General features: G+C 45.7%; 1 protein-coding gene across 3 annotated transcripts in view; it reads left to right on the forward strand.

Annotated features, from left to right (window-relative positions):
- LOC119970146 (tyrosine-protein kinase JAK2-like) overlaps nucleotides 1–12,464 on the forward strand; it is a 274,667-nt gene that overhangs the window by 164,930 nt on the left and 97,273 nt on the right. For all 3 annotated transcript variants that reach the window (XM_038804239.1, XM_038804241.1, XM_038804240.1), the window contains 2 exons: nucleotides 7,463–7,586; nucleotides 12,339–12,456. In XM_038804239.1, the coding sequence (XP_038660167.1) occupies nucleotides 7,463–7,586; nucleotides 12,339–12,456 (242 nt within the window). The remainder of the gene's footprint in view (nucleotides 1–7,462; nucleotides 7,587–12,338; nucleotides 12,457–12,464) is intronic.

Here is a 12,464-nt window from a genome sequence, read left to right on the forward strand (position 1 = left end):
TGGTGCAGACTCGATGGGCCGAATGGCCTCCTTCTGCACTGTAGATTCTATGAATTGCCGGGTAAACCTTTGTATGGGAACCTCCTGGAGGGATTCCCCAGCACATCATTGGGGTACCCCTGCAATGCGCCACCTGGGAAGTTATGGGCCAATACAACAGGTTGTAAGAGCTTTTACATGACTGTACTGAGGAAGAGAGCCGTGAAAGTAGATGTGGTTCCTTCCAATATGGGAAAGGAGAAATTATTATGGAGAATAAGAGAATGGCTTTTCTGGCCTGCCATAATGGGATCTGTCAGAGGGAATGCTTTGGACCAGTCAGAAATCCACCGACTTTCAGAGGTATTGGAAGATCCCAGTGATTTGCGGGGCTGGGGAATTCGGCCGTTGTTTCTGATTTGTTGAAGAAAACATGAAAAACATGCAGTTCTAAACCACCATCATGCCGGTGCCAAAGAAGAACCAGGCAACGTGTCTCAATGATTACCGTCCGGTGGCCCTGACTTCAGTTGTAATTAAGTGCTTTGTGAGGTTGGTCATGAAGCGCATCATTTCCATACTCCCAGAACACCTTGATCCACTGCAATTCGCATACCACCACAACCAGTCCACAGCAGACGCCATTTCCCTGGCCCTACACTCATCCCTGGAGCATCTCCTACATAAAGACTCCTATTTATTGACGACAGCTCCGCCTTCAACACCATAATCCGACCCAAGCTCATATCAAAGCTCCAAAACCTTGGACTTGGCTCCTTACTCTGCAACTGGATCCTCGACTTTCTGACCCACAGAGCACAATCAGTAAGAATGGACAACAACACCTCCTCCACAATAGTCCTCAATACCAGGGCCAGCAAGGCTGCGTACTTGGCCCCCTACTCTACTCCCTGTACACACACACCTGTGTGGCAAAATTTGGTTCCAACTCCATCTACATGCCCATTCTTCCTACCCCATACATCTTTGGAGTGTGGGAGGAAACCGGAGCACCCGGAGGAAACCCAAGCAGACACTGGGAGAACGTACAAACTCCACACAGTGACCCAAAGCTGGAATTGAACCTTGGTCACTGGTGCTGTGATGCAGCAGTGCTAACCACTGTGTCACCATGCCACCCCACATGAGTATTATTTAGAGTATGTCCACCCACCATGTAGGGAAGGGGAATTTACATAGGATAGGATATTTCAACACATGTCCAACTCAATTTACCACTGTAACCATCTATTCCCATCTCCCTCATATACTCGTCTAATTTCTCCTAACTGCATCAATACAGTGGACTTCGACCACTCCCTGCGCTAGCGAGTGCCACACTCTCACACTCTTCAGAGTTGCTTCTGCTTTTGCTGCGTCTCTGGAAGTGCATTGCATTTTTTTTAAAAAGAGGCTTCTTGTGGCGGGTTCCTGGATTTGGCAAGGAGTTTTGTCTTTTGCCTCCTCACATGGGAGGACGGGCAACCTGTCCACACAAGGCAGCAACCGGTATGGAATGCAGTTGACCTGCGGCATCACGGGGAGATCCAACTGACGCGTGGAGAGTCTCGGGTGTTTCTATAAAGTTGAATACCTTATCTAAAGAAACTGTGGCCAATATGCAACATTAGGGATCGATGACAGGACAGCACCGAAAATCAACATTGCAGTTGCATGTACCTCACTGTTTGGATGAGATGAGCGGCCCTGTTCGTAAACAACGGGTTTGAATGTCCGGTACTCTGTCCTTTCAGTCACTGCCCCAAAGAGGGGTGGATGTTTGAATTTTTTAATGTCACCGACTGGTAAAATTGAATGTTTTTCTGACTGTAGGATGTCAACTTTGCTCACAACTCTCTGACTACTCCTCAATTTTAAACCGACAGAAGCCATTAAACTTCCTGTTATGAATAAGGTTATTAAATATAGAACCAGAAAACTCCCCCAGAAGAGGTTGAAAACCCCAGAAGAATGAAGAAAGGTGATTGACATATGGTTCTCTGACTGGGTACAAACCTAGATAAATGAATTGCTTGGACTCCACACGGGGCGGGGTTCAATGATTAAGTAAACAGTTGGATTTTTGTTGAGGAATGTTACGCGAGTCCCCCACTTCATTATTAGAGTCAAGAGGTTGCACAGGTTCAGATCATTCATATGATCGGAGAACATTTAGCAGATAAAACATTTCTGTAGCAAGTCAGTTTATTTTGGGCTGAAACGGAAGTTCCTAGCATGGTTGATTACTCATACTTTTTTTTATTGTTTGTCCCCCACACACCCCCGCCCTCAACCCGTAGGCAAATTTTACATCGAGTTCTACTGCACATGAACAGGCCACTTGGCTCAACAGGTGCAGATCAGTCATTGTGCTGCTCAAAAGCTGCCTTGAACCTGCATCTTGGCCGATCCATCTGTACTTCCATTCATTTTTCCTTCATGTACGCACTTTTCTCCTCCAATTCCTCAATGAAAATCGATTCAACCACTCCCACGTGGTATTGGTAGTTCATTCCACATTCTTGCCACCCTGGATTCTCCACAGCCCCATGCCAAAATTGCGTTTGGCGCGGGGGTGGAGAATCCAATTTGGCGCCGGAATCATGCTCGGTGCCGCTCTGGCGATTTTCCGGGCCCTGAAAATCGTCACGTGCGTGTAGTACTCCGCGCGGCTGAGGGGGGGGGGGGGGGGGGGGGGGGGGCATTGCCAGAGGCCCACCCAGCGATCCTCCACTCCCGACCAGCCAAGTTCCCGACTTCCCAACGGCGTGGAACTAACATGTTTTGGCCTGTCGGGATGCTCGCGCGGGGGTTCGTGGGGTGGGGGGGGGGATCGGGCACCGGCGGGGGCCTTATGGGCGACCGGGGGAGAGATCGGGCCAGACGGATCTTGGGGCGCGCGGCCGATTGGGGGGGCCTACATCTTCCAGCTGCGAGTCCGCCATGGCGCTCGGCGAGGCCGCTGCCGTCTACATGAGTGGACTCGGAACCGGAAGTACGGGAGCCGTATCCGCAGCTAAAGCTGCGTGAAGCACTCCGGGTCTCTGCTAGCCCCCTGAAGGTGAGTGAATCAGCTTGTATTATTTTGAGGAAACTCTGGAGTGCAACGCCAGCGTTTTTACACCGGCAAAGAAGAAGGCAAAGCCTGGGTGGGAGGGGTCTCTGATAATGATGGCTGCCTTTCTGAGGTAGCGGAGGGGTAGACTGAATCAATGGGAGGGTGGCAAGCTTTTGTGACGGGTGGGCTGCGTTCACCACACTCTGCAGTTTCTTGCGATCTTGGGCCACATCAAACTGTTATGCAGCCAGATAGGATGCTCTCCATGGCGCAGCTGTAGTAATTTGTGAGAGTCGATGCAGGCATGCCAATTTTCTTCAACTTCCATAGGAAGTAGAGATGTTGGGCTTTCTTGACTGTTGCATCAATGTGAGCGGACCAGGACAGACTGTTGGTGATGGTGACCCCCAGGAACTTAAAGCCATCGACCATCTCCACGTTGGAGCGATTGATGCAGATAGTGGGGGGGGGGGGGGGGGGCGGTCGTGCTACGCTTCCTGAAGTTGATGATCAGTTTCTTGGTCTTTTTGACATTTAGAGAGAGGTTGTTTTTGGTACACCATGCAACCAAGTGATCTATGTAGCTGCTTTGTTGCATGAGCCTCTTGTGCACCATGATGCGCCTCTCAGTAGGTCTGAACTGATGGGGAAATCCATCGTTCGGGCCCCCCACCTAAAATCGCACACTTCAACCCGAAGGTGTCAGGTCCCCACTCTGTCTATTTGAAGAAGTCCCTGCTGCCTCCTTTCCGTTGTCCTGCTCGCCTGCTCTAAAGGATGAAATTGGAATAAAGTGGGAGGCAGCGGGATCAGACAGGTAAATGGCTTGCCTGGATTTGTCTGCCCCTACATCCCTCCCACTCCATTCCTTTCACTTATCCCCAAGTCCAATTTCCGTCTGGCAGAGGGGTCCATACTAACAGCGCGCGATGTTCTCCTGCTCCCTCATTGGTCCCTTGTTGTCTCCTGCACTCATCTCTTTTCCCCTTGCTAAAACCCCCAGCCCTCTATAATATAACCTCGAGGCAGATTAATCCAAGGTGACTAACTCACGAATTCCATACCTGTGATTGACAATCAACTGTCCATCATGCAAGTACTGACACTTTGGAAATTTGCAAACAAAATCACTATCTATTATTGCACACTATTCTACTACCTCTTGCAAGCTTAGAAATGCAGTTTTGTTTTATTATGATACTGCCTCTTAATAATGCTCCTACATAAGAAAAGTCTGTTAAGTTACGAACAATGACGAGAATGATGACAACCACACTGAAATGTCAGAGAGGTCTGGCGGGCGAGACCAGGGCCCCGTGGAAGGCCATCCAAAGAATTTGAAGACCCCACTCCCCCCTTTCCCACAACAGGTGAATGTAAAATCCTGCCATAATATTCTGCTATCCCACCCAAACCCTAATTTTAACCTGCCCCAGCCAATGAAATTGGAGTGGGTTGGTGTCAGATGCACAATTTCTACTCACTTGAAGCATAGCTGAAGTTAATAGAGTTTGTTCACTAAGCAGGCTGATGTTATCTCCAAGGGTATCCCAACTGGGAACATTGGTTTGTGGAGGTGTATTGTTTTATTTGTTTTGGTGTGAGCATTCAAGTGAAACCCCTGTGAGAATAAGCAGCCCAATCATCATGGAATAATTATTAAAGACCATCGATTAAAGTAAAGAGAGGAAAAATGCACACAAACAGGACAAATCTACTTTAATGCAATTTAAAATGGATGAATTCTTAAATACACACAATTTATATGGAACATACCCTTTTTGCACAATATCTCTACGATACCTGAACTCTAAGACTTCTCCTGTTCCCCAAGCAACATCCAAATTGAATAACCAGCTATATTTACCACACACCTCAGGGATGATACTAAAATCTGGCAAACCGTCTTTTTCCTGGTCTGGCAAATATATTTTAAAACTGCTGTTACAAAGGTTTTCTGGACTGCCTTGGTTCTAAGACTTTTTTAAAAGCTTGTTTGCTGTAAACTTGACTTTCAGGCTTGGTGTCTGGAAATTGGCCTGCCCCATTTTTCAGACTGCTAGATTTGAGACTGCCTCCCCTGGCTACTCTGGGTCTGGGCAATTATACCTTTGTCGTTCTTTTATTATGCCTTCTGTGTACTCGGCTGTCTGCCAACCTGAACGTCCTTGACTGTACATTATCTTGTGTCTATCTCAGGGACCTTCTCAATCATCTATAATCTGTTTCACCTCCATTAGATGCTACCACTTGATTATTATCTAAACTGCCGGTGTAAACCCGTTCTCAGGAGAGATGCATACTAATTGAGGCCCTTTGAATACAGTCTACTGCTGTCACCAGGTAGATTTACAACGTGTAAAATTAGCTAGGGTGTAGTTTGTGTATCAGACCCAAAAATTCTCCCTTCTTCCTGGATTTCAATCGGGGTTTGGAGGATTGGGATTTCCCACATACACCGTTTTGGGCAATCCGATCTTGGTGTGATTTTATTTCGCTGGTACTAAAAACAATTTGACAAAGTAAGTGGGCGGGGATATTCGGCATAACCCCCAATTCATTCTTCAACACAAATTGCCCCGATACCTCAATTTTGTTTCACAAGCAATGAATTGCAGCCAGTGACTTTCTATGGATGTGCTGATTTCAGCAGGTGTTTCTTGCAAGTGAGTGACCCATATCTAAAACCACATGTGTTGAAAGCACAAACTCATCGAGGAGGAAGCAGCTCCTGTACTGCATCAGTTATTTTGTTCCCTATATCGAGGACACCACGGCGGCACTGTGGTTAGCACTGCTGCCTCACAGCGCCAGGGATCTGGGTTCGGGTGATTGTCTGTGTGGAGTTTGGTGGGGTCACGGGGAAAGGGCGGGGAGTGTGGGCTTGGGTGTAGAGTACTTTTTCAAAGGGTCAGTGCATACTCGATGGCCCAAAAGGCCTCCTTCTGCACTGTAGGGAGTCTACATTCTAGTCTGTTCTACGGATATTAGCAGTGTTTCAGGCCCACAGCCAATGACATACATTCTACTTCCAACACAGAGTCAGAAAGTCAGAGGATAATAAAGCGCATAAGAAAGTGATTAGTCTGATCTGGCTTGATGGGTCAGCTATTTTTATTTCCTGCCTGTTTATTTGAAGTCAAGTTGAAAGCACAAGATAAGGTTAAGATGGAGGATTTATTTTAAGTGTATAATTACAGGGAATTTTTAGTATCTAGTTGTGCTGTTCTTCCTGGACCTGGACCTATGTCGAGTAATAGTGTGCTAAGAGGACTTGTCTGACCAAAATCTTGCTTCATGCAAGCAGGGAAAGTGTTATGGCTATTTATTTCATACAGTGAGGCTGCAGGCGGGGTAATTCTTGCTAATAGTCATTTGAACAGAGCACAACGAGGAAAATATGGACAGCAATTTATATCATTGTGATTCTTCTTTAATTAATGAAAATCCTTTTCAGCTCAAACTAAGCGAACAACATGCCCACCCCTGTAGTGTGCTGCCAGTGTAGTTTGAGGTTTAATTGTTTCGCAATAGCTCTGACCACGAGGTCTTGTTTACTTCCTGCCCGTCCACTAACGTTTTACTTTCTTCCACATTCTGTTCGGTACCATATCTGACTGCCTAGCAGAGATACGCATTTCGACAGCATTTGGAGCTGAACCCAGCTGTGTCTCTGTGCTTTGAGCAGTTGCCATTTCTGTTCATCAGTTTAGAGCGACGTTTCAGTATTAACGTTTTAACATGCAAGTATTGGCCCAGAAATGTTTGTTATTTTTTTCTTTTGGTTTGTAGGGGGGCACTTGTCAGCCCGTGCACATGTAAATCGCTCTTCTCCTCCACTCCTTCCCCAAATTTCTAACCACTGTTCTTCACGTGGAGCAGACTTAAAAACCCATGTGTGGAAAAAGGCTTAGGTTGGTGCCATCATATCTTTGTGTTTACAAACACATGAACTACTAATCTGCCGTCTGATTGGCCCTCAATTGGTGTAATTTAGCAACAATAAATGGTGCGCCTGCGTGCTGTGTCTGTGCCTGTGAGTGTGTGTGTGTGCGTGGGTGTGTGGTGCTTGTGTATCCAAGACCCTACTGTGTCGATAGTTGGTTTGGTGCAAAGCACGTTTTGTGGTAAAACCAGACTGGTCATAATACTATTCACACACCTTTAAAGTTCACTATTGCAAACAGGTCATTCAGTAGATCTTAGATTGGCATAAAATAATCATGTTTGATGAGATGCACACAACCATAATTAGTGGCAGAAAAATTAGATCACCGATAACAATTACAAAACAATATTCAATGTATCAGCAAATTTACAGTTCGCATACTGGCCAAACGTAGCAACAGTGAAAATAAAGAACTATTTAAAAGTTTGAGGCACCATTTGAACTTCTGCTCACCTTGTATCCCTTTGGTTCCGTAGGTATTCCGCCAGTGCACTACACCCTTTTTGCTCTGATGAATGAGAGAGACCGTTCTTGGTATCCACCAAACCATGTCTTTGATGTGGGCGACTCAGCAGATGAATCCACCATTTTCCGACTCCGGTAGGTTGAACTGTCCAAGCTTTAAGATCAACAGTCAATAAATCAGGGCAGCACGGTGGCATAGTCGTTGGCACAGCTGCCTCACGTCGTTGAGGTCCCAAGTTCGATCCCGGCTCTGGGTCACTGTCCGTGTGGAGTTTGCACATTCTCCCTCTGTCTGCGTGGGTTTCGCCCCCACAGCCCAAAAATGTGCAGAGTAGGTGGATTGGCAACACTAAATTGCCCCTTAATTGGAAAAAATAATTGGGTAATCTAAATTTATTTACAAAAAAGTCAATAAATCATGTTGCTCTCTGTTATTTAAAAAAAAAGTTTACAGCAGCTCTTCTTATAGAATTTTCATAGAATTTACAGTGCAGAAGGAGGCCATTCAGCCCATCGAATCTGCACCGGCTCCTGGAAAGAGGACCCTACCCAAGGTCAACCCTATCTCCACCCTCTACTACCTCCACCCTATCCCCATAACCCAGTAACCCCACCCAACACTAAGGGCAATTTTGGACACTATGGGCAATTTATCATGGCCAATCCACCTAACCTGCACATCTTTGGACTGTGGGAGGAAACCGGAGCACCCGGAGGAAACCCACGCACTCACGGGGAGGATGTGCAGACTCCGCACAGACAGTGACCCAAGCTGGAATCGAACCTGGGACCCTGGAGCTGTGAAGCAATTGTACTATCCACAATGCTACCGTGCTACTTGTGGAAGCTCTCCCAAGTTTGTCACTGATCTTTGTAACAAGAAACATGTTTAAACACTGATTAAATCATGGAGACGAACTTGATTGGATAATGTGGGCTACATCTGAGGGGAACGCTAATATTTACCCAAGCATTGTTTATATAAAATATATTACAGTGCTGTACTGTTGATAACAAGTGACCCCATTCCTTCTGTGTGGGTCACTTGCGAGCCTTGGGGACAGCATATTAAAAACAATCTGATCACAGTGTAGCATTTGGCACTATTTGCCGGATCTTTCTAAGAGCTATCTATTTTGTGTTATTATCTTGTTCTTCCCCCATGGTCCAGTGCATGTTTCGTCTTTCCAGGTATATTGCCAACTGCCTTTTAAAAAATCATTACGAAATCCACTCCACTTTCTTCTATTTCGTGAGAACTTATTGCAGAAAGACTTCCTTTTCTCCTTATCGTGCCTCTTTTGCCAATTAGCCAAAATACTTGTCATCTATTTTTCAAAACCTCCTCCCAATGGAATCAGTTTTTCTTTATTAGTTGAATTAAAACCCCCGATAATTTTGAGCATCCTTAACTTTCTCGGCTATATGAGGAACAATCCAAGCTTCTTCACTCTCTCCACATGACTTCATCAAAGGGACCATTCTGAACAGTCCACTTGACACCCTCTCCAAGGCCTTGACACCCTTCCTAAAGTGTAGTGTCTTGAACCGGGCGCAATGCTCCAGCTGAGGTCCAAATTGGATACTACCTTTAACATTGAGAACATGCTTAGGATAGGGATTATACACTCGGGCTTAATAACTAACCTTGTTTGCAGTGAATTGTTGGTGGAGATTTGTTCTTGTTCACGTAATGTGGGTACCTTTGCTGGGGCCAATGTTTCTTGCCCATCCCTAATTGCCCTTGAGAAGGTGGCAAAGGTGATAGTCTTGAACCGCTACAATCAGTGTGTGTAGGTGCACTCTAGACGGGCCACTCCGCTCCCATCAGCAGCCGGTTTCAATCTGGGCAGGAGGGGAAAACATCACGAGTGCAACAGTCAGGAATACACCAGTGTAAAAAAAACACTCTGCTCCAGACTTCAATGGCGGTGGATGTTACCCGCTTAAAATACCAGACAGCATTAGGCAACTGGATATAGGTTAAATATTCTGTCCTGATTTGAATACAGATAAAATAATATATAGGGCCATGACTTCCAAATTCCCCAGTGGGGGTACCCCAAAATTGCAGTGGGGTATCTCTCTCGGAGGTTTTACAGGTGAGTGTCTGCTCAACAATTGTCTAAAAATATAAACACCTCTGGTCAGTTGCTCAGAGCTGAGAACTATCTAGAAATGTGATTTAAATGGCAAACTTCAGATAGTTCCGGCTCGTGTTAGACAAGTGGTTACCTAGAAAAGTAAACACCCAGACCAACACGGCCACTGAGCCTTTCAATGCAGCTCTCCAGTAAATCCGGCCATCGGATGTTTCAGCGCAGTTTTCAAGAGGCATGTCATTCTTCTAATTCCTGCGGGCCATCCGTCCCAGACACGAGTCGGAGGCTATGGCCCACAGAAGCAAAACAATATTGGGTAAAAAACTGAAAGATCACAGCGTGAACTGGAATTGTCCACGAAGACCTGGACACTTTTTTTAGCAAACTACCTCTTAAACAGCAATAAAAATGCTGGAAAAACTCAGTAGGTTTTACCAATTTTGCTTCTGCCCTTTAAGCTGTCATGGCACACAAGTTCCTTTGCATGAAACAGTTAAACTTTGGTTGTATTCATATGGAATGGGTGAGTCATACATGCTCACAATGCCTGGCTGTCATTGATAGAGTGAAAGACAATTGAAAGCAGAAAAGGTTAGTTAATGGGGTTACGGGGGTAGGGCGGAGAAGTGGCATCAATTCCTTGCTGAGCAAAGGCAGGTAACGGATTATTTAAACACCCAAAATCAAAATAATTTGAATGCTGTAATTCAAAAATAAAAACAGAAAATGAACAAAGCAATTTTATTGGCTGCAAATACCTGAAATGTTAACTCTGTTGGTTTCTCTTTCCACAAAATTAAATGTATTAAAGTTTGAAACAACTTCAAGTGTGCAATGTGCATGGGGTACAGTAGGTAGTTCCTTAGAAAGTTTTTAAAATAATTAATTCAAAGCCTTTCAAAAAGTACCTATTCAAATCCTGGTGCCGAAAGATATTTAGGGCCTCCTCAAACGCTTAGAAGTGAGCACATTTAGGCAGAACTCCCAATGCTGAAGAATTCAACCGTTGGAAATGTGTGGAGGGTTTTGTGGGCGAGACCTGCTTCCCGCGCAGATCACAGAAAGACGATTTGCACTAAATGCAATTTGTTCTTAAAAATTGGCAATCGACATTATTAGTAGGAGAGGCTGGTACATACGGGGTTAACATGGGACTGAATACAGTAACGCCCACGCAATGATGTAAGCAAGGCACATGACTCAGAGCCAGGGTCAGCTTGGACAGAGTTGGGTAAAGGTCTAGGATGGAATCCACTCCATACCTGTACCCTCTAATGTATATATGTACATACTTATGAGTTGTGAATAAAGACTTTCTGTTAATATTCTCAAGACTATGAAGCCTCCTTCATGATGTCCAAAGAAGGATTCTTCAATTGGAATCCTAGAATCCCTGCAGTGCAGAAGGTGGCCTTTGGCCCAGTGAGTCTGCACCCACCTCTGAAAGAGTACGTAACCTAGGTCCACTTCTCTGCCCTACCCTCGTAACCCCATTAACTAACCTGCACATCTTTGGACTGTCAGAGGAAACTGGAGCACCCGGAGGAAACCCACGCAGACACTAGGAGAACGTGCAAACTGCACACAGTTCACCGGAGACCAGAAATGAATCGGGTCCCTGGTGCCGTGAGGCAGCAGTGCTAACCACTGTGCACTGTGCTGCCATAGTACCAGTTGTAATGATACAAGGGAAATTGCGCGGGAAACAACTCGCACAATCAAGTGGAAACTTCCGTCTTTCTGCTGAGATATTAAAATGAAGCTGCGTCTGTCGTCTCAAGTGGGCACAAAGGAATCCCCTGGCATTGTTCGCAGAAAAGCAGCAGTGGAGTTCTTCCTAGTGTTTTGGTCAATATTTATCCCTCAACCCCAACCCCACTAAAGTAGATTAACTGGCCATCTATTGCATTCCTGTTTGTGCAGCTTTGCTGATCTTGCCCTCATTACAGCGATGATGCACATCAAAGCATTTCATATGCAAATTGCTTGCTCTTCAAATCTTGGACCAAATGTCGTTGCCTGTTTTTGCACAGCACTAGGGCAGAGAGCGTAAGCTCCATATTGAGCTCCTGCTAAGTTGCGGCCAGTTAAGTATAGTGGCTGTGGTGCGGGTGGGAGGAGGGGTGCAGGGCAGTTTCAAATCTCCGGTGGCTGGTCAGACGAGCCACACAAAATACTGGAGATCAGCAGGACTGGACGATCCCACCGCTGGGCAATGACGAGCGTCCGTCGCTGTAAGGCATGCCACTGTGGGGTGGGGGGTGGGGGGGGCTGGGTTGGCGAGAGGAGGATCCTGCCCGTAGTATAACAGGACAGTGAGTGAATTGAAACCCGAGATTCTTCCTTGATGGAAATTGCAGCAATTGAAGTGCCGGGTAATAATTACAGACCCACCCGCACCTTACTGCAGCTCCATACCTCTACTTTCCTCGGCAGCATCCGTTCTTACAGAACCTTTAGAATGACAATCCTGTTTCTCCAGTCTCGTTGCTATTTGAGAATGCTCCACCATGTTTAACCAGACAATGGGAGCTGTGAGCAAATCACGTTCACATCACCGTGCCTGCTACAAGCAGTGAGGACTGTATTACACACTTTGGAACCATTCTGGTTCTCTTGTTTAGACTCGTGATACCCAAATATCAGTCCGAGGCTCAGTAAAGAAAATAAAAATATCCTTTTGGGCTGAGGGGGTGCTGTTATATTTATTTGACAGTCCAGGGACTAATTTGACTAAACATTTGATCAACCTGCAAAATTAATCCTTTCTATATTATCTCCACAGATTCTACTTTCCACATTGGTATAGTCCCGGAAGTAATAGAGCCTTTCGCTATGGTGTTACCAAGGGTGCGGAGAGTCCTTTTATCGATGATACAATAATGACATACCTTTTTGCTCAGGTACAATT

The sequence above is a fragment of the Scyliorhinus canicula genome, chromosome 8 (assembly GCF_902713615.1).
Source record: "Scyliorhinus canicula chromosome 8, sScyCan1.1, whole genome shotgun sequence".
Taxonomy (NCBI): Eukaryota; Metazoa; Chordata; class Chondrichthyes; order Carcharhiniformes; family Scyliorhinidae; genus Scyliorhinus; species Scyliorhinus canicula.